Source organism: Delphinapterus leucas, chromosome 11 (genome assembly GCF_059928025.1).
Source record: "Delphinapterus leucas isolate spDelLeu-1000000601 "Yukka" chromosome 11, BTC_Dleu_Yukka2, whole genome shotgun sequence".
Taxonomy (NCBI): Eukaryota; Metazoa; Chordata; class Mammalia; order Artiodactyla; family Monodontidae; genus Delphinapterus; species Delphinapterus leucas.
In genome coordinates, this window is record NC_143139.1 from 91,434,982 (window position 1) to 91,456,227 (window position 21,246).

Consider the following 21,246-nt stretch of genomic DNA (forward strand, 5'->3'; position numbering starts at 1 on the left):
GCCTAGGAAAATGCCCGGCAAATTGCAGGCCCCTATCTTCCGAAAGAAATGACTCACTGGGAAGATGGCTGTGGCTACAGTGAGTTTGTGTTGAGAAGTGACAGGAGGGGGGATGGGAGGGGCCCGAGGTGGTCGATACATGGCCTATGCCCTTCACGTGTTATCTCACTTCTCACAGTGACCTCGAGGGGCAACCGAGCCACCACCTCCACTTCCTCCCGGCCAAGCTCAGGCGGATGCAGGGAGGCGGCGGCTGTGGGCCAGGCTCTGGCGTCCATGATTCTGACTCTGGTTCCTCAGTTGTAAAAGTGGGACAGCGAGACTCCACGTTGTAAGGATTAAATTAGCTAATACGTGTAATGTGCTCAGCTCATGTAGAGACATGGCAGGTCATAAACAGGAACCAGAGTTAATTTCCATTATGACTGCTATCACTGGGACAGACCCAGAATCTGCCTACCGCCAAAGCCAGCACCCTGCACAGCACCCCCACTCCCACCAAGAGGGCGACTGAAAGAGGGTGATGACCCTCTGGGGCCCTGGAGCTGAAAGAAGCTGAGACCGCCGGGTGAGGGTGACAGTCAGAGGCAAGCTTCAATGCCAGACCTTGGCCCGCAGCCCTGATGTAAGGGGCAACGAGGAACTTCTATGGGTCTTTAATCAGGGGAGTGAAATGATGAAAGTGGTGTTTTAGGAAGATTAATCTGGCAGCAGAGACAAGATGGAAAACAGTCAAGCTCAGTGCAAAGAATTATGACTGCTTCCCGGCTTGCTGAGAGGAGGGTCATTAAAGGAAAGTGGCCTCGTTCTTGGCTCCCTGGGTGCCAAGCTCAGGGTTCCCGGCAGCTGGGAGGGGCTGGGTCTTTATCAAGAAGAGGCACCCAGGGTAGCCGGCAGAGGGCACTGTTTTTGCCAGGGACAGTAGCCATCACCAGGGAGCTCTGGCTGAGGAGCAAGGTGGACAGCGGGACAGCCAGCAAAGTCGAATCTGCTAGAATAAGGAGAGGGCCATCAGCGCCCTGGCCACGTGGCAGATTCCAAGCTGAGCACCTCAACTACGGCAAGTTGTGGGGTGGGCTCTTGCGGGGAGGTCCTTCGGGGAGGGCAGGACACCCACTGTCACAAGCACCAGCTCCCACCACTGGAGGCTGCTCTGGAAGCAGAAGCCAAAGTGTAAAATGGCACCAGGGCTGCCCCGACCAAGAACGGAATGAGCTGCTGCTTCTCCATTTTTCTCATTTTATTTAAAGCTGTCACGATAGATTGGAAGGGCTCAGGCCACTCTATCTTCTCCCATCTCCCGAGGAGACGGAGCCCGCGGCCAGGTTCCATCGCGGGGAATGGTCCAGCCAGCCCCTCACACCAGCGCCTGGAAAACCTCCAGCTTCTCCCGGTACAGGTGGTGAAACTGCTTGGCCAGGTAGTGGAAGGGGGCTTTGTAGTTTTCCATCTCCTTCTGGAGAGACAAATTGAAGAAGTCAGTTGGTTGGTTGTAGGACTGTCACAGAGAGCTGGCATCGCCCGCTCTTCCCTCCTGCCAGGTGCTCCGCCCTCTGCCCCAACTTCTCCTCCCCACCACCCCCACCACTCAGGGCAGCTACTACCATTCCTCCCGTTTTACAAGAAGGAAACTGAGACGTGGAGAGGTTAAGGTCACGTGCCGAGAGCCACACACTTGCCCGTGATGGAGCTGGGTCTGAACCTAGACCTGTTCCTGCAGAGCCTGTACTTTTAGCCACTCTCACTGTGTGTGTGACAGGATGTTAAAATGAGACTCTTCTTGCTTAGTTTTGACTGAGGCTCCAAAGGTCAAAGCAAAACAACCGATGGCAAGGACCTCCACACTCTGGAGGGAGGAGCAGACAGGATGGAGGTCGGGGAGTGCTGTGGCACTTCCCCCAGGATGCGGGTGCTTCTCCCTCATCCTGAGGTCAGTGGGAGGGTCCCAAGAGGAAGCCTGCAGCCCGGGGACTCAGGCCAGTGCTGGACCCGGGCCTGGGAAGCATCAAGGTGAGGCTGGGGTTGGCTGTCTGGATGGCCAAGCAGGAGAGGGCAGACTGGGGATGGCCTGCAATGCCTCCTCTGTCAAACTGGGGCTGCAGCAATGCTTCCCTGGACCAGCAGTGGGCCCAGCGGAAGCCCAGCCTGGAGCTGTCCTAAAGGAACTCCGCGGGGACAGCCTCCAGGAGGGTGATGGGTCCCAACAAGAATGGACGGCCCGGAATTGAGGTCGCAGAAAAGGTGAGGAGGTGTCCTAGCCTGAGGAGGTGTCACCTGTGAGGTGGAAGCCGCAGGTGAGAAAGTGCCCCTGATGGGCGCAGGGAGGGCATCTCTGACACCTGGCAAGTCCAGAGGGGCCACAGCAGGTCCCAACAGAAGTGAGCTGGTGGGGAAGCACAGGTCCAGAAACACAGATGCAGCAGCCTGGCCCTGCTTCCCACAGCAGGCTCAGGAGGCAAAGCTGGCTTTACGAATTTTTTTTTTTTTTTTTTTTTGCGCTACACGGGCCTCTCACTGTTGTGGCCTCTCCCGCTGCGGAGCACAGGCTCCGGACGCACAGGCTCAGTGGCCATGGCTCACGGGCCCAGCCGCTCCGCGGCACGTGGGATCCTCCCGGACCGGGGCACGAACCTGCGTCCCCTGCGTTGGCAGGCGGACTCTCAGCCACTGCGCCACCAGGGAAGCCCTGACTTTACGAATTTTGACAGTCACTCAGGACTGGGCATTTTAATAAGTGAAATAATGAATAATTTTGTGACTAAAGGTGACCAAAGGATTTTTTTATTATCTGAGAGAGATCAGAAAAGTTCTGGAACTTGCCCTAGGTTTTCTTCATCTGGTAGGAAGAACCAGCCCTATAGGGTGAGCCTGACAGGCTCTGGGAGAAAGAAAATGGTACCCTCTCCACTTAGCTATCGTTTCTCACTCTCTATGTGCGCATCCACGGGTATTTTAAATTTTTTTAAAGAAATAAGTTGGCAGAAGAAAGCACCCACTACTTTCAAGACAGTAGCTCAAACTATGAATGCACAAGAACCTGTGTGTACGGATTTTCAAACAATCCGTAGCTGGTGGCAAAAGTGCAGCCTTGATAAGAGGTAATGAAATATCCCCGACAAAACGGAAGGATTTCCAAACCAAAGGATGGAACGAAGCCGTCAAGCTCAGTGCCTTTGTTTTATAGACAGCAGTCTGGGGCCCAGGGGTGCAGTGGCCCAGCTGTTTTATGCAGAGCCCAGTCTAGAATTCAGATGCCCCAAATTTGAGAAGAGCAGCCTTTTCACTCTGCCAGCTGGGGTGACAGAAGCGCGCAAAAGGAAACCAGTTCCTGCAGAAAGTTACCGGACCTCCTGTCCCAAGGGTGGAGGAGACAAGTCACCAAGAGCAGAACCAGAGGTGGCAGTGCTGAGAGGGTGCTGAGAAATGAGAGGACAGCTGGTGGCCCAGACGAGTGTCTATACTCAACTCATGACTGCCAAGGACCGGAAGGCTGTCACTCTTCAGCAGGACGTAAGAAGAATAACTCAGTTATATTTGCAAGACACTTTTGACTGTACAGAGCATAACGTCCTAGGCTACGCCAAAGTCAAATAGCAAAACGTTACGTCAGTTGCAAGTATAGTTAAGCATTGAATGGGAAGAGAATGAGGCCTGCAAGGCACATGCACAAGGATTTCTAACTGGGTCTGAAAGCTCTTGAAAGCCAGATCTTCGGAGAACGCAACATAAAAAGTAGGGAATTCAATGGAGGCAAGTCTCTTTATACACATGGAGTGCTCCTGAAATAGCAGATGTAAACAGAACCATTTTCCAAATGCATTAGGAGGGCTTGCTAATGATAGGAATCCTTTTGTTAAATGATGAATCATAATCTTGCTGACATCGTTTGACAGCTGTAGAGTAGGTCTGCTCTGCGTGAAGAATCTTTAGAGCAGGCTCAGACTAGTGCTTAATCTGGCCTAGAATTCTGCCCCTGAGACTCCCAAAGTAGGGTCTGTGGGAGGCCAGAGCCCTTTCTAGAAGGTTATCAAGCTGGACAGGCTGGCCTGTGTTCTAGTTCTGGTTCCACTGCTCATTAGCTGGGCAACCAGGGAAAGCAACACAGTCTTTCTGAGTCTGTTTGTCATCAGTAAGATACGGATAGCAGCAGGACTGCTGGAAGCCTAAATAGATAATGTGTGCAAGACACTTAGCACACAGTAGGTGCTCAACAAACCTCAGTTCCCTTCCCCTCACCTTCCTGCAAGGGAAGCCATCCCTATGGATCTTCCCTGAACTCACTTTTATTTAATACTGTCCAACTTCTTGCAGTAATAAACAATGCATTTTAAACTTTTAACTGCTGTTTAAAGAAATGCTCTTAAATTTTTTGGTGCGAAAATGCCAAATATTGAGGGGTGTTAGAAAGTCAAAGAGAAACCACAAAGACCTCGAATAGCCAAAGTAATCCTGAAAGAGAACAAAGTTGGAGGCATCACATTTTTTTATTTCAAACCCTATCACAAAGCTATAATAATCAAAACAATACGGTCCTGGCATAAAAACAGACACGAAGACCAATGGAACAGAATTGAGAGCCCAGAAATAATTGCCCCACATATATGGTCATCTAATATTTGACAGTGGAGTCAGGAATACTCAATGGAGAAAAGATAATCTCTCCAATAAATGGTGCTGGGAAAACTGGATATTCACATGCAAAAGGATGACACTGGATTCCTATTTTACACCTCCCAGAAATTAACTCAAAATGGATTAAACAGTTGAACTTAAGACCTGAAACCAAAAAAACTCCTAGAAGAAAACATTGGGAAAAAGATCCTTGTCAGTAGTTTTGGCAATAATTTTATGAATATGACAACAAAAGCACAAGCAACAAAAGCATAAATCAATAAGTGGGACTACACCAACCAGAAAGCTTCTGCACAGCAAAGGAAACCATCAACAAAATGAAAAGGCAACCTGCAGAATGAGAGAAAATATTTGCAAACCACACATCTGATAAGGGGTTGATATCCAAAACATACAAGGAATTTGTGCAACTCAACAGCAAAAACACAAATACTCTGATTAAAAAATGGGCAAAGGACGAATAACAGATATTTTTACAAAGAAGATATTCGAACGGCCAACAAGTACATGAAAAGGTACTCATAATTATTAACCGTCAGGGAAATGCAAATCAACCACAATGAGGTATCACCTCACACCTGTGAGGATGGCTATCATCAAAAAGACAAGAGGTAAGTGTTGGTAAGGATGTGGAGAAAAGGGAACCCTTGTGCACTGTTGGTGGGTATGAAAATTGGTGCAGCCACTATGGAAAACAGTATGGAGGTTCCTCAAAAATTAAAAATAGAGCTGCCATATGATCCGGCAATCCCACTTCTGAGTATGTAACCAAAAGAAACGAAATCACTTCCTTGGAGAGATAGCTGCATCCCCATCTTCACTGCCAAGAGAATAGTCATGACAGTAGTCAAGACATGGAAACAACCTGAGTGTACACTGATGAATGAATGGATAAAGACAATGTGGTACACACACACACACATGAATACTATTCAGCCATAAAAAAGATGGAAATCCTGCCACTTGTGACAACGTGGATGAACCCTGAGGATATTATGTTAGGTGAAATAAGCCAGCCGAGAAAGATAAATATTGTTATGTTCTCACTTATGTGTGGAATCTAACAAAAAACAAACTCAGAAACAGAGAGTAGACTGGTGGTTGCCAGGGGCGGTGGGGACAGGGGTGGGAGAAACGGGTGAAAGTGGTCAAAGGGTACAAAACCTCCAGTTTTAAAATGAGTATGTTCTGGGGACGGAATTATAAAGAAAAAAGAAAGTCAAATGGCCATGTAGGTATCTCCTTTAGGTCTGCAGGAAAATTATGGCTGCATTTAGAAAGAGAGGAGGAGGTGGGCTTGGTGTCAGGACTTGGCTGCGTCTCAAATGGCATTTGGTTATACCTCCTTTTTAATTACAGCTTTCTTAACCGAGCTGCCGGGCGGTGCTTTTGTTGGCATCAACTCAGGGGGGGACTAGTTAACTTGCACAGTTAATACCAAGTGCTTAACTGCAGCCTCGTCAGACATCATTTATACCCTCCCGTTTCAATCGTGTAGTGGCAAACACCTAACCAGAGTTTAAACATGCAGCCCAGTGGCCTTTGGTGATGGAAGTGTTGGGAGTGGGTGTTAATTTCTGAGTTCCGTCAAGAGTTCCAGGGAACGTGGGATATTGGGGTAAGGAGGCAACTTCATAAATGTGAATGGAGGAGGGGGGAATAGGAAGATACTGTTTGTGGTGGGAGGTACAGCTTACTGCTTTGCTCAAAGGTGTCCTGCATAAGAGATGGGCAACCCTCTATACAGTAAAAGCCTGCTAATTGGAACTTCACTAATTTAGCATTTGTGATCGTTGCACCAGAGGCAAAACTGACATTTATCTCTGCACAATCTAGCAATACAAGGATTTAGTGAGTAATAATAGTGTAAATGAGATTACTAGAGGGAATATTTATATTTAAAAAAGCTAACATTGACTGAGCATTTACTATGCCTCAGACTTCGTGCTAAGTGCTTTTATATTCACCATCTGACTTAATTCCCATATTTATTACTCAATGAGGGATATATTTTACTATCCCCACTTTATAGGTGAGGAACCTGAGGCACCAACAGGTTAAGTAACACACGGAGCGGCCCACAGCTAGTCCCGCTATTCACCATCGGAGGTCAGAGCACCTGCCTGCACTCGCTACTTTCCCTAAGGAAGCATGCCGCTTTGAGGGGGTTTAAGAAATTCACATCCATAGGGCAACTGAATAGCAGCATTTGTCAAATTTCACAGATGCGACAACAAGGGTGCCTGTAGCTTAAGGAGAGTTTGAGTAGAAAACGACCTCAGGGCTGTTTATTAAGTAGCCCACTGACTCTCTGGGAGGACCAAGGAATCAGTCGGGGCCGGAGGCCACAAGGCCAGGAATGAAGTCCAAGTTACCACCATGGACGTTTCAGGCTGTGCCAGACATGGCAAGTCTCCCCGGCAACCCCGGGAAGGGGCACTGCAGCTGGCACCTTGGTCCCTGCTGGCTCTGAAGTGGGCGTTTCTGGGCGGCTCCCGCAGGGGGGTGTCTTGACCCCCTTCCATAGTAGCACACGAGTGTTTCTGATTGGTGTAGCCTGGGTCACGTGCCTGCACCCTGGCTGCAGGGAGGCTGGGACCTCAGAACTCCCCACGTAGGAGGGAGCTTCCCACAATACTGTGAACATGCCCAAATCATGATTATCGGGTACTGAAGGGGCCGGGAACAAATCCCTCTGACCGTCCCCCTTCCCAAGGGCTCTTGCTGAATATACCAGAGACACTCTATGGCCTGGTGTCACCCTGGGGCTGCGGCACGGTGGGGGCAGGGAGCACGGGAACCAGAAGTCAGGGATCCTGATCCTGGCTCAACCCTTCGTGAGTCAACGTGACTCACGGGCCAGTCACTTCACCCCAACACAAAGCAGGGAATGGGGGCCAGCTCCTGGATCATGGGGCTGATTTTGAGAGTCTATGAAATAATGTGGCAACAACACTGTAACCCAAGATGTCTCATGCCAACATCAAGCGTCACTGTAGCTGAACACGATACACCTGTGTTTCTTCCTAATTGAGATGCAGCTTTTCCCAGGGCCGGCTGGCTGGCTGATCTGCTTGTTTGTAACCCACGAGTGACTCCTGCTATACTGAGAGAGATCTTGGGCTAAGGGTGTAAACACCAGCTCCAGATTAGGCTCTGCATATGGTGGACTAACAGCTCCATGCGTGTGAGGTCATGTGAGAAACCGCTTCCAGCCGAGGTCTGCTCCAGACTTGGCTACGGTGCAGGCGGAAATACTTACCACGGATGTTTCAAAACATTCCAGGCCTTGGCCCAGTGCCCATGCCCGGGTCTGGGCCGACTCCACCACTCGCCTGCTGGCCAGGTCTGTCTTGTTCCCCACCAGTACACCTACTCGAGAGAAACAATCGGAGCATCGCATTTAACCGTGGCCGTCTGGGAGGACAGCTGGAGAGATAAAAGAGCAAGCAGCCTAATTCTGAGGTGTGTAAAACCTCATCTGAGAGAGGCTCCCTGATCCGAGGTGACGAGCACGACCGGAGACCCCGCACTGGCCCCCGAGGGCCGCAGCGGAGCGGGAGGCCGGCACTTGGCACCTGCAGCTTTCGCTCAGCCCCTCTGCTAGACCTCCTGGGTACCTGTCCGCCTCCTCTCCCTAAGGCTGCAAACCGTGAAGGCGAGGACCAAACTGATGTGAGCATTTGCGATCATTTCTAGCACATGGAGCAAACTTTCAAAACGGTCATTAACACTAATCTGAGGGCTGGGCTCAGAGTCAGGCATTCAGAGGTAATTTGGCTCTGTTGCCAGCTGCATCCGCTGCGGCTAATTTTTGAGCCTGTCTCTGGAGATCGCTTTCCCTGGTCTCTAATGAGGAGAATTTGTTGATCTCACATAGGGATGAAAAATAAACTGATTGAGAGCATTCAGAAGTGAAAACGGGCCTTGCATGTTTACTGGTGCCCCACATACAGGAGAAAATGAGGACTGCTTCCCTGGGGTTAGCTTTCCGGAAATAACGACTCATATTCCTATCACAGCACCTTCCACCTTATTATCTTGAGTCACCCCATAACCCTGCCGGGGGTGGGGGGCGTCAGCAGGCCCATTTTACAGACTCACAGAGGTGGGGCAACTCACTGAGGTTTCCGTGGTTGCTGAGGCAGAGCCAGGGTACGGTCTAGACCATCACACTCAAAGACCAGGGCACCCTTTTTCTGCACCCACAGCCATTTCTGCAGTGACCTTGTGCTCTTGAACTTGAAGGTCAGAGGTGCTGCTGGGAACCCCGGATGCCTGCAGTTCGTACCTGGGAGGGTGGCGCCTGGCATCTGTGACCGAGCCTTCTCCAGCCACTTGCTGCAGCTGGTGAAGGACTGCTCGTTGGTCACGTCGTAGACGAGACACAAGACGTTGGGACTCTCCCACTGTGCAAGGGGGACAGGATGGGGACACGTCACTGACAGCGAAAGTGACTCCTAGACTGGGGAGGAAATGTGGCCTTCTAAGGGAAGGGACACATGGGCAGAGGGAAGTGAAAAATTCTAAAGGGGATGTGAATCAGAAAACCGAGCCACATCCACAGAAGAAAACGATTCACCCACAGGAATGAATGGGAGGGCTGGGCGAAGTGGCGGGGAAGGCCTAGGTCTGGGATGGTGACGGTGAGGGTGAGAGCTCGCATCCGATCGTGAAACCTCCCAACTTTGCAGGGCTGGTCTGAAGATCCCTACTGTGTAGCTGAAGAAACTGAGTTCAGAGAGGGTAACTGACTTGCCCAAGTCACACAGGCTTTAAACACCAGGGTGCGGCCGAGGCTTTTCTCTACCCAGAAATGCTTTGCCTGCCCCGGTTCCATTAACTCATTCTTCTACTCATTCTCATAGAGGGCCCACTATTACGCAAGGTGATATGTTTTCTGCTTCGCAGGCCTGAAAGAGCATCCTTTCTTTGTTAGCCACTCACTGGAAGCTGGTTTGCTTACATTTTCCTAAGGGCCGGCTTTTCAAAAGACAAAGGACACTTTCTGCTTCTCCTGCAGCGTATCAGCCCTAATCCAAACCAGACCAGCAACTGGACAGGGTTCGCTGTCCCAGTTAAGAACCAGTGCTATGCTCTCAGGGGCTGGCGCCTTCAGGGGCTGCTCAGACCCCTGGGCCATCCTGCTGCCTGGCACGGGGCCGCGGGGCAGCCCTGCTTAGGCTGTGAGGTTAGTCCTGGTGCGTGTGACTCTTGGCGATGCCCCGGTCTCTGGGGACCCCCATCCTGCACAATTAGAGGCTGGTTCATCTCTGGGGTGTTGTCACCTCCCAGGGTGTGAGGGAGAATCCTTTTCCCTCCAGCTATCCTTGGAAGGCCAGCCCAGAACTGGCTCTGGAGGCCTCACCCTCCTGCCCCTGAGGCTCCCCTCCTGGAGGTGCCCAGGATGGGAGGAGCTTGGATTAAATTGATGATCCCTTCACACCTTCACTCCACAGACTACAGAGCTCTAGCTAGAGTCACACTGACCACCCCTGTGCACATGCAGGAGAGACCTCCTTCCTCCAGGCCCCAGTGAGGGGACCCAGCATGGGCAGCGTGGGACCCTGACTTGTCCAGACACATCATCTCTTCCGCTGGGCAGCGCCGGACAGTGTACAAGGGAGCCGCGTGGGAAAACACCAAGAACTGATGTGTGAGGCCAGCCCTGTGTGAAATTACCATCATTAGATCTATTTCTCTTAGGCGAAAAAACAGGGTGGCAGTTTCTATTAAAATCTAGCTGTTCTTGGAAAGGCAGGGGAGGGCTCTGGAGATCGCAAACCTTCTAAGTAGCTCACTGGCCCACATTAGCGGAACCGCTACCTTGGAAGGTACAGCAAGCTGGATCCTAAGAGGAAGGCTGGGCGGGCTGGATGAGCCCGGGGTGGCAGCAGGGGCAGGTCCCAGAGCAATCCTAGGTGGGACCAGGGGGTGGGCTGGGAAGGTAAGCCTCACTGTGGGGCCTCTAGGGCACCCCCTAGCGGGGAAGGAAATCTTTGCTCCAGACCCAAGAGGTGGAGGAGGGCTGAAAGAACACCCCCAGGAGGGGGTTGCTCCAGAGAAGGGAGGCCCCGGAGTGGGGGGCTGCGAGGACCGAGGTGCACAACTCTGGTGCATTGGGAGTCAGCCATTCCAGGGCCGGGGGGAAGCAATCACGAATCACATGCAAGAGCTGCTCCTACCTGCCAAGGGGCCACCAACCCCAAGGCTGGGAGGAATGCCCCTTACAGGATGTTGCCATGGTAGCTTCTCCTGGTGGCTGTAGTGAAGTGAAATTTCTGTGAGAGCATTGTTAAGGGGCAAACCTTTGGCGGGAGGTGGTGGTGATAGGAAAAAGACTGAATGCTACTTGCCAATTTATCCAGCATTTCAGAAAACAGCTCCTTGCCGGCCGAGTCAAGAATGAAGAGTTCCTGGAATCATAAAGACAGGTCCCAGGAAAGCCTACACATGGGGAAACCCCTGTCTGCAAATCCCCGCTAGGACTCCCGGTGCACCTTCAGGGTGACACACGCATGCGCACGTGCACACACATTTGTCTTTTGTCCAAGGCACGAGGAAGACGGTGGGAGGAGGAACAACGGTTTCCCACCCCAACTGGCTCTTTCTGGGCGGCATCTCACCCCTCCTAACCCCGAGTGCAAAAATACCAGGAACAAGCCGACTTCCCACCTGGCAGAACAGAATGCTAGACAGGCTGACAAGTGCTCTGTTTTCCAAAAGGTCATTCTGCACTTTGTTAACGAAATTGATTTTCAAATCTTAAAACGATCCTTTTTAAAGGAGGTCACCGAGGAGGCCTGGGGAAGGCATTTAAAGTAGGACAGTCTGTCATGGTTCTGGGTGGCTGAGGTGTGATTCTAGCAGAGGGCGCAGGATGACCCTTCCTGCCCGTGTCCGAACCTTCACCGGCCCAGGTGAGAGCCCCTCCCCAATGCTGCCATTCCAGGAAGTCTCCCCTAAGTTCCCCGTTAATTTCCTGCTGGCTCGGGCCTCTGGCACATGCTGTCTGAAGGTCAGCGACCTCCTTTGCTTTGCTCATTGGTTGTCGGTGCACTCATCTTATCCCTTCTCACTGTATCCGGGGTACTTAAAATTGCTTTTTGCTCATGGACCTCTTTAAGAATCTAGCAATTCTTAAGGCTTCTCTCCAGAAAAGCACATGCAAACCTAGCATCTTGCAATTCAATTTCAAGGGTCGAGGCTTCCCACAGAGGGACCCAGGTTAGGAACCTCAATACTCGGTAAGTTCTGAGGGTAAGACCCAGAGCCCAGTCTTCCTCATGTCTTCTTCCTCATCCCTTCCATACAATGCTTCCCGTGTTCCCCCCAGCCTGTTCCTGAATGCTCAGACAAGTCTAGGCCAAGTCCTGGCACTTTTAGGTAGCTAGTCAGACATGAGTGGGTCTTGCCCCATCCTGGACGGGGTCATCTTTCCCTCCCCAACCTGGACACTAGTGATCAGAACCCACCCAGAGATCCTCCCTCTTCTAGTCAAGGACCACCAGCCTTATCAGGACCAAGCAAGATAAACCTACCAGCACAGGTCGGTGCAGGTGCACCAAGACCTAAAAGGTGCTCAAGGTAACCTGGGGTTCATTATGCCGTATTTGTAATACATTAGCATTGCGGTTTGGGTGCTCGTGCGCAAGCGCCTGTGCACTAGGAGAAAAGTTACGGGACCTAAAGCTGTCAATCAACTTGTCAGTCAAATGACGCAGGACACAGGGAGGGACCACCACTCTCAAAAGCCCAACCCTACCCCACTGCGGGCTGCTTCTGGTTTCCAGACAGCCCACTCTCATTCGTTCTTGGGAGTGCACTCTTGCTCTGCTTAAGAAAACTCTTAGTACTTAAAACCATTCTATGTCTCTTGACTGAAATCTCTCCCTTGAGAAGGCAAGAACTGAGGAAATCGCTGTCCCCCTGGTGACAGCACTGCCTCGCTCCGTGACCACGGAGCCCTCGGGCGCAGCTGGGGCAGCATTGAGCCCCCTTGGGGCGAGGGCACCACTCACCACACTGTCCCCTGTGTCAGGGACTGGCACCGTCTTCACCACCAGATCCACCCCTGTTGTCTGTGGAGGAAAAGGGAGAACACGCACGTCAGGGGTCCCAAGGGGACGCATGTCTCCGGCTCAAGTATCTGTGCTCTGGACTCACTTCTGGTGTGGAAGTCAGAGAGGCCCTAGTCTCGTCCAACTCCCTGCCCACGAGCGAGCTGTACACGGTGACCAGCCAACCACTGGCCAGTCTGCTCCACACACTGCCCCGTGCCCCGTGGCTTGTGGCCATACGGTCAGGCCTCTTAGGGCTTCTTAAGGACATTTGGAAAGTCACTGCCCCAGGGTTATCTGATCACTTGTGTTTAAGCCTCCGCCAGGCCTATGATGCCCACATCTCACCAGGGTGTAGTTCTTCTGGAAATGGGCTCCGTCGCTGCGGAAGATCTGGGCCAGGGCGGTCTTGCCCACGGTTGGGTCTCCTGTGAGGTCAGAGTAGAAGAAAAACACCGCTTTCATCCCAAGCTGACTAGAGGCTCTCCCATTCTAGAATGCTGGTCTAGAAACCGAAAACCTCAATGAGTTCTCAGGGAAAAGGTGATTGAGTCTCATGGGAACTTGCTCCGGGGTCGCTGGTAGGGCAGCGGGTCCGTGAGACCTATCTTCCAAACCCATGATGGCCAGTCTCTTTTCTTCCGGGCTAATCCTTTCATCTACAAAAACCCACCCAGAAGGTAACAGAGCTGAAGGAGAGCTTCTGAGCATTGGAAATAGAACTGACACTCTTCCACTGAAACACACCCGACGGGGAAAACCTGTCCCTTTCAAACTTGAAATTACTTTGAAGTCTTGAAGGTAAGGAAGTGTGACCAGGTACAGACTTACAGGTTCAGCTCTCTAATGGAACCACTTTGAGTTTACAGCGTCCATCCTGAGAATCCTGCATACTTTTCTGGGGTGGGGGGGAGAGGGTGAGAGTTGGGTGGGTTTCTACATTTAGGAGAAACAAAACGTCAGGGGCTACATTTGCCATCCTGAAGCCCATTTCCAAGTGACATTTTCCACCTCCACCTCCTGGTAACCCATCTGCGACCACTGCGGGCCCATCTTCCCAGGGCCTCTCCTCTATCGGCAACAGCCACTGGTTCCTCTAAGCCCGTCTCATACCTACCGGCTCCATCTTCTCGGCTTTCCTTTGTTAGTGGAGAGCCCCATAAACTGGTACCTGGAAACTAAAGATCTATGTCACAGTTTCAAGTCTGAGACCTGGACCTTTCACAAGGTGGTCAGGGGCAATTTATTCTGGAGTTCCTCCCGGGCCCCCAAGGGTGCTGGAGGCTCTCCGTGCCCATCCTTAATTCTCCTGCACCCTCCCCACGTCCCCACCAGTGGCTCTGCGTGGCTTCCTTTGATACCACACTGTGTTCACCTGCAAGACCTTTCCCACCTTGAGAGTCTCACACTGATTCTCCCTCCATCACCCCGCGCCCTGGCAGAACACCTGTCTGCTGCTTTCTCACCCCCTTGATCCTCAGCAAAACCACCACGCTCGCATCCTTCTGCCTTGCATCCCTTGATGCAATCGTCTCACCTTCACCCCGTTTTACAGGCGGCTTCAACTCGCCTCTTTACTTGACTCCTCGATAGCCTGCCGCCCTGTTCACTTTTCAGTTTTGACTTTTCTCACCTATAATTTTCTCTTGGGAGACAATTATTTGCCTACTCGTGGCATTTCATTTCACATTAACTCCTCCAGGACTGAGTGAGCTAGTCATGTCTTGCTTTTCTCTTTGCCACCATTTCTTAGAAGGGAACCAACACGGGTTGAGCCTGTCATGGACCCATTCATACAATCTCATTCGCTCCTTCCCAGCCCCCAGGTCCCAGCCTCCACCCCCCGCCGGGGACTATCATTAACCTCATTTGACAAATGAAGATACTGAGGCTCAGAGAAGCTGGGTAACCTGCCTAGGATTCCAACATCGCCCTCTCTCCGCCAGATTCCACTCCTCTCCTAGAGCTCAGGGACCCTTCTGACCCATTTCTAACACTGCCCCTGCAGGTCTTCATCCCCGCAGCCTTCTGGGACACTGGGGGGGACCGTGGGCTGGACTTTCACTGGGTACCCATCCATCTCAGGGCAAACAGAGCACATCTTGTGCAATGACTGCATCCACCCTCCCGACTTCAATTTTGCTTCTGAATCCGGTTGGAAATTGGCTCTTCCCGCTTGTGAAATTCCCCACAGATTTGTTCTGGTTAATTTCATAACTCTTGCTTCCCACTGTCAGTCAGAGTCACCCACACTTCTGGAAAACCTCCTGTGTCGGCTGAGGAGGGATCCGAGTGAGCCCAGGAAGGCGAGACCACTGATAAAACGCATTTGCAGGGCAACAAAATGACAAGTGCAAATTCAAATAGCACAAGCTGAGAATCAAGGCATCTGAGGGTGCAGGGAGGAGAGAAGCTGATGAGGGGTTTCATCAGCGGGGAGGACTTCCCTGGAGGAGGCTGAGCCCAGGGGTGACGGCGGGGGGTGGGTGCACTGCTTGATGGAGAGGGTGCCATCTGCAAGGGCACGATGCAAGGTCACCTGCGACCTCATAATCGCCAAGTCCAGTGGTTTTTCCTCAGTTCTCATGCTCCCCAATGCCTCGGAAGGATGAATCGGCTTGAAGCAGCATCCCGCCCCCGGCAGCCCTCTGGCCCCGGGGACCCTGCACCGGCCTGGTCCTCCGGCTGCTCTGCCTGCCTCCCAGATGTGGACACTCCTGTGGGCCTGTCCTTGGTCCTCTGTTCCCACCTACTCGGTCCCACTTACTCTCGTTACCTCGACTGTCACTTCTCGTGCCAGGATCCCTCTCCCAAGCTTTGCGTTTCCCACACCCTGTGGGTGTTTCCACTGGAATGTCAGGCCTTCCACCGGATCTCAGTGCCTACAGCCAGGCTGGGTCCCGAGCGGTCTCGCCCATTTATCTTACTTGTTCTCTTCACCACTCTCGATGTCCCCAGACTTCACCCACGGTCACCTCTGAAGGCTCCTTTTCCTTCCTCCCAAGTCCAGTCAGCCTCTTCTTTCCTTACATCATTCTCTGTGTCTCCAGCCCACATCTCCTTTGTTGTCATGACCAACACTGCCCTAGTTACCTCAAGCTTCAACCTGGGCTCCTGTCTCAGCCCCGAACCCACCCATCCATGCTCTGCCTTGTGATGCTGGAGCTGGGACTCTGCACACGTTTCTCTTTTGCCAGGGATTTCCCATCAGGCTCTGCCGATGTGAGTTCAAGAGTAAGGCTGGAAGGCTGGGGGCGGGGTGGGGGGGACTTGCTCCTTCCCCTTGGCTTTGCTGTTTCTCTTAGTGTTATCCTACTGACGGCCTTGACCCAGCAGCAAAGGTTAGTCGCTGCCTCCAACTGGGTTTTATGTTTTTGCACTTCTGGACCAGCCTCACAGATACCAGCGTCAGTGGGCAGCATCCCCTTCTCAGAGATCTGCGGCTCAGCTCCCAGCACCCTCCTGCACTTTGAGGTTCTGACAACCTGCCCTCTTCCCTCTCGTCCCGCAGCCCTGGGATGAGGCTCCTTCCTGCAGTTACTCTCCGTGCTGCCTTACTGTCCCCTTTTGTCTTTCCAGTCCTCCAGTACCTGTTTAATGAACACCCCACACTAAATCCTCACTGTCGAGATACCTGTGTAGTTTCAGCTTTTTGCCTGGACCCTGCCTCGTGTAGCACTTGGTACCAGGAGTGGCCTCAAGACACAGACCCTCAGGATGGTCTGGAATTGGTTTGGCGGTTTCTCACCCTAAACATGGGGCTGAGCTCCTGGCCAGTGGGCAATGGGTCCTAGTGATGGGTGGCACGTGCTGGCATCACACACTGGGTACCACCCCAGCCAGGCAGTGCCCCCTCCTCAGAGGTCTGGATCCCAGCTCAGGGTTGGGGGAGGTTCTTCTTCAAGCTTCTGACGACTCTGACCGCCACCCACCAATTCTGTGTCATCACAACGTTGTCTTCCGGCTTTTTCAGTTCTCTGACACACGCTGAACCAATTCCATATATTAAACTCTCTGTTGAAATGCCTAATGTATTTTCTGTTTTCTTGACTAGGTCTGGACTGAAAACATCGCCCAACTGGCCCTCTCTCCTTTTTGTTTTTCTCCCTGCTCTAACCCACCCTGAGCTTGGCATCAACAGACATATCTTCATAAAACAGTGCTCTCCTCCGGTGACGCTCTCACAGAGCCTGTCAAAGGATTCTTTCCGCTGTACGCCCCTCCCCACCTTCCAACTCTGTCTCTGACTATCCCTTACACAAAATCTGGGCTCTACAGTCCTATTCTCTTGATCCCTGAAAATTCCTCGAAGATAACCTCCTTTCAGGTCACCCTAATCCAAATCCTAATCCTGCCCAGCCTCTGAAGGTCGTTTCTCACTCCTTTGTCTTTACCTGTGTGGCTAGTGCAGCTCACTGCTGGTGGCATGAGACTTGACATCAGAGCAGCCCTCCAGGGAGTCAGGTTTATCATCCCCACGTATGTCAAGAGGCAGTAAGTACAGCATGGTACTCAGGGCACAGACTACAGCTCCATCGCTTACAAGCTGTATGACCTTGGGTCAGTAATCTCTCTGGGCCTCAGTTTGCCACATCTACAAGATGGGGATAACAGCTTCTATCTCATAGAATTGTTATGAGGATTTAATGAGTTAACATGTACAGTGCCTGATATATATTAAGTAATATTTACGTGATTTGGAAGCACAAAATATAGATAAATGTTAAGTGTTGTTTTCTCTTCATCTGAATCAGAACAACTGGCAGCTGTGCCTTGAGGTATTTCTCTGGGATCAAAGGGCATTCGATTCCTGTTTCTTGCATTATAAGCTATTATGCACAACTCAGCACTTCCTTGAGTGCGGGGGCTGGCCGGGTTCACCCTTGTGCTCCCAGTGCACCTTGCGTGGCAACTCACACATACTAGGTGCTCAGTAAATATGTGGACTGAATAAGCACTTGAATTATCAGGTCCCTCGGTGACTAGTTATGTGAGAGAAAAAAGGCAGATTGACTCCATTTTAAACAGTCGGGGGACTTCCCTGGTGGCGCAGAGGTTAAGAGTTGCGCTCCAGATGCAGGGGGCCCAGGTTGAATCCCTGGTCAGGGAACTAGATGCCACATGCATGCCGCAACCAAGAATTCGCATGCCACAACTAAGGAGCCAGTGATACACAACTAAGGAGCACACGTGCCGCAACTAAGGAGCCCACAAGCCGCAACTAAGAAGCACACCTGCTGCCACTAAGACCTGGCACAACCAAATAAATAAATTAAATAAATATTTTTTAAAATGTGGTGTTTGTTTTAAAAAATAAGATAAAATAAAGAGTTGGCCAGTGAGGGGGCCTGTGTGGCGAGGGTGGGGTGAAGAACGAGGTTTTGATGGGTGGTGGAGGTAGGGCTGTGTGCAGTGATTCATTCTGCTGAGGTCTTTTGGCCCCTGAAAACTTCCAAGAGGAGATAGATACCCTTGAGGCCTCAAAAGGAGGCTTCAGATTGAGGGCTAGGTTGGAGTTCAGGAATGACTTCCTAGGCAGTGGATGAAATCAGGTAAAACTAGTACCTGAGGGTGTGGGTATAAAGAAGGGCAAGGAGTCTCGAGTTGAGGCCTGAGGATGGTAGAGTGTGGGGCTAAGAACAAAGCTCTGGAAATCAGATCACCTGAATCTAGATCCCAGCTCAGCCAAATCCAGCTGTGTGACCCAGGGCAAGTGTCCTAACCTCTCTGGGTCTCAGCTGCCCCATCTGTAGAGGAGAATGACAATAATCCTGACCACATAGGGTTGTTGAGATGACCCGTGGTGAGGGTCTAGCACAGTGCTGACACATAGATGGTGCTCAGTAATTTAGCCTCGTGATGGGGGTTGATTTAAAAGAGAAATAGGAGAAAGAATAGTCAGAGAGAGAGGCCCATTTAGGAAAAAAAATCTAACTTCAGAGAAAAACGATCCCACCTTATCCACGAGGAAACTGAGGCTCAGAAAAGTGCTTTGTCCAAGAGGACACAGCCAATCTGAGGAACAGCAGAATTAATTTTGTTACACAATACTGCCCCCACTGGTGCTCTGGAAACTAGAGACTGCTCTTGAGAACCATTAATTTCTTTTGCTCAGTATGATATGATTGACTATGGTCAGTCAACTTTCTGTGTGACCCTTTTATTTCCAAATTGGAAAAGTCATTAAAAATACCATCCTTTTTGGTCTGGAAGAGAGGAATCAAAAAAAGGGATCTCTTTTTCCTCCGCATAATTTCTCACTGCTTCTTTCCTGAACTGGTCAGACAAACCCAGAAAGGTCACAGGTTTCAACAGTAACACAAGTTAAGAATTTTGGAGGTAGGAAGTTAGGAATTTTAGGCCGATCTCGGGGTTGAAATCCTGCCTATGACCTTCCTTCGCTAGGGGGTGACCTTGGGCAAGAGACTTCACCTCAGTGCCTCAGTAGAGTCAGAACAATCCGGCACTTACCCCAGGGTGCTACCTACTGTGACAGGATTAAATGAAATGCACGAGCCTGACAAGCAGTAAGGACTCAGGAAAGTACATCTGTGCTCTGTGGTCCCAGGTCCATAATCCAGGCAAATGTTTTTCTAAATGAGCAGTGTGCATGCCACACAGGCATTCATTCTACAAATATTTATTGAGTACTTACTATGTTCTACATATATGTTCTGGGTGCTTGGGATGTATCAGTCAGCAAAACAAAGATTCCCACTTTTGGGGGATTCAACACTTATGTCCTCCTGACCATGAGACAGCACTGTAACTTTGGATCTTAAGTCAACACACATAGCTTTTTGTAAACTCTGGTCAACTGTACATTACTGTCTCCTATCCCTGTTTGCATAAGACTGGGGTCAGGAGAAAAATCCCGTAAGTAAAGACCACCAAAGTCACTGATGCCTAACTTTGGGGTACAGCACCTGGTTTAGTTGAAGCACTTATGGCGTGCTTAGCCTCATTTTCTTAACACGTCTACTCCTCCTGAGTACGGCTCTAATTGGTGACGGTGGTCTCAGGGTATGACAGGGAGTGAAGGAAGCCACCTGGAGCTACAAATGTGCTCTGGAAGATAATTCTTCCACACCTAATGAAATTTACTCTATCAGTAATTGCATTAACTCGCCTTTGCGAGACAGAAAGGGAAAGAGGGTAGACAATTTACGTGAACAAAAGCTCTCGACAATTTATGAAGTCTCTGGACTCCGGAGACTGTATTCACCCGCAAGTTTTCAGACTCACCTGCCAGGATGCATTTGGCTGCCAGCTTCACCATGGTAACCAACCACCTCCACGGACCAGACAGAAGAGCGGCTGCTGGAGGCGTTGGTGGCCCTGCCTGGGAAGGGGAGTGGGGAGGGCTAGCGCTCAAGGGGCCTGTGGCCGCGGTGGGGACAAGGACAATGGGGCCTGGACCCTCCGGACAGCCCGCGGGGAGGATATCGGGCGCTAGGGTCGCAGTGGGGCTCACAGGAGCGCCAGATGGGGCCAGGTTCAAGGCCTCAGAAGGCAGCCTGGAAGGTGCCAGCGAGGCGATGCGGCTCTCGTACTCGGCCCAGCCCCTGGCAGTGCGGTCCGGGAATAGTGAGTGACCCAGCAACCCTCCAGCCGCAAGCACAGAGACAGATGTGCTCTCCAGGAAACCATAGCCCGCCTGCCCCGCCTCCTCATCGTCGTCCTCCTCCTCGTTGACCGTCGATTGGCTGCCATCAAAAGCTCCCACCCCGAAGGCTCACGGAGACCAGTGGGAGGAGGCTAACAACATTTCCTCGCAGGATAATTCGTAGTAGTATCTGCTCTTCAAGCTTATCTCGCTTGACTAATAGTTGTAGGAGATGTCAATCATCTCCGCCTCCCGCCCCCGCACAGCCTGAAAGTTCAGGGAAAAGCAGTTCCAACGTCGTGTATCCAGAGGCGGTGTTAAAAGAAGCTTTCTGATTGGCCAGAGACTGGCTTGGACCATCTTCGGGAGGAATGGGGACTCGTCGTATCCTCCTGCCCTTCTGGAGGTGGGTTCACCCACGAAGTGGGCCGGTCGGGAGCGCGGGAGGGTGGAGCGTCGCTTGCCCCGTGGACAAGGTGCTGTTGCCCAGGCGGAGCTTTGAGCTGGTTTGACTTCGCCGAGGTTCTTGTCGCTCCCCCAAGTCCCAGATTCCGGGGAGGGCGGCCGTACGGTGCATCAATCTCGCAGGGGAATCTGATTTTTAAAGCCCAGGGATATTATGCGCTTTAAAATGTAAAATATGAAAGTGTTAAAAGTGACGTGTGTGGAACAAAGACAAGTGAGGGATGTAGAGGAGTCGTTGGACTCAGGAATTGGAGGCTGTACTTTCCTCTGAGTCCAGCCCCTCTTGTAAAATGGACAATGTGTCACATACCACATACGGAATGAAAGCGAGCCTCCAGGACACTTCCCATCCCACAGGGAGGCTCCGGATATATCTGCGGACTTTCCGGGGAGGCCCCTCTTGCTGGCGGTCAGGAACCCCAGTCTGCAGTCACTGCTGTCTTCCTGACCTGGGCAAGTCGCCCCACTCCTGAGCCTGGTTCC

General features: G+C 51.5%; 1 protein-coding gene across 3 annotated transcripts; it reads right to left on the reverse strand.

The window, feature by feature from the left end:
- Window positions 1–1,205: 1,205 nt before the first annotated feature.
- Window positions 1,206–20,376, reverse strand: IFT27 (intraflagellar transport 27). Of its 3 annotated transcripts, XM_089921285.1 has the most exons (8): window positions 19,938–20,079; window positions 13,041–13,120; window positions 12,654–12,713; window positions 10,989–11,048; window positions 8,924–9,041; window positions 7,895–8,004; window positions 4,912–4,962; window positions 1,343–1,456 (listed from the first exon to the last, which is right to left on the reverse strand). In XM_089921285.1, exons 1-7 carry the CDS (start codon window positions 19,969–19,971, stop codon window positions 4,942–4,944), a joined length of 483 nt encoding a protein of 160 aa, XP_089777411.1. In that variant the 5' UTR covers window positions 19,972–20,079; the 3' UTR covers window positions 1,343–1,456; window positions 4,912–4,941. The 3 variants fall into 3 exon arrangements, with proteins under 3 accessions (XP_089777410.1, XP_022455646.1, XP_089777411.1); XM_022599938.3 differs by lacking the exon at window positions 4,912–4,962 and having other exon boundaries at window positions 1,230–1,456; window positions 19,938–20,376; XM_089921284.1 differs by lacking the exons at window positions 4,912–4,962; window positions 7,895–8,004 and having other exon boundaries at window positions 1,206–1,456.
- Between the last annotated feature and the right edge of the window lie 870 nt (window positions 20,377–21,246).

What these genes read in the sequence shown, in the direction of transcription:
- IFT27 (XM_022599938.3), bottom strand. Translation starts at nt 19,971, where the DNA reads ATGGTGAAGCTGGCAGCCAAATGCATCCTGGCAG. An exon ending in TCCAGAAGAACTACACCCTG is followed by an intron (nt 12,714 to 13,040) that starts GTGAGATGTGGG and finishes TTTCCTCCACAG; the next exon opens with ACAACAGGGGTGGATCTGGT. An exon ending in GCCAGGCGCCACCCTCCCAG is followed by an intron (nt 8,005 to 8,923) that starts GTACGAACTGCA and finishes TCTCTCGAGTAG; the next exon opens with GTGTACTGGTGGGGAACAAG.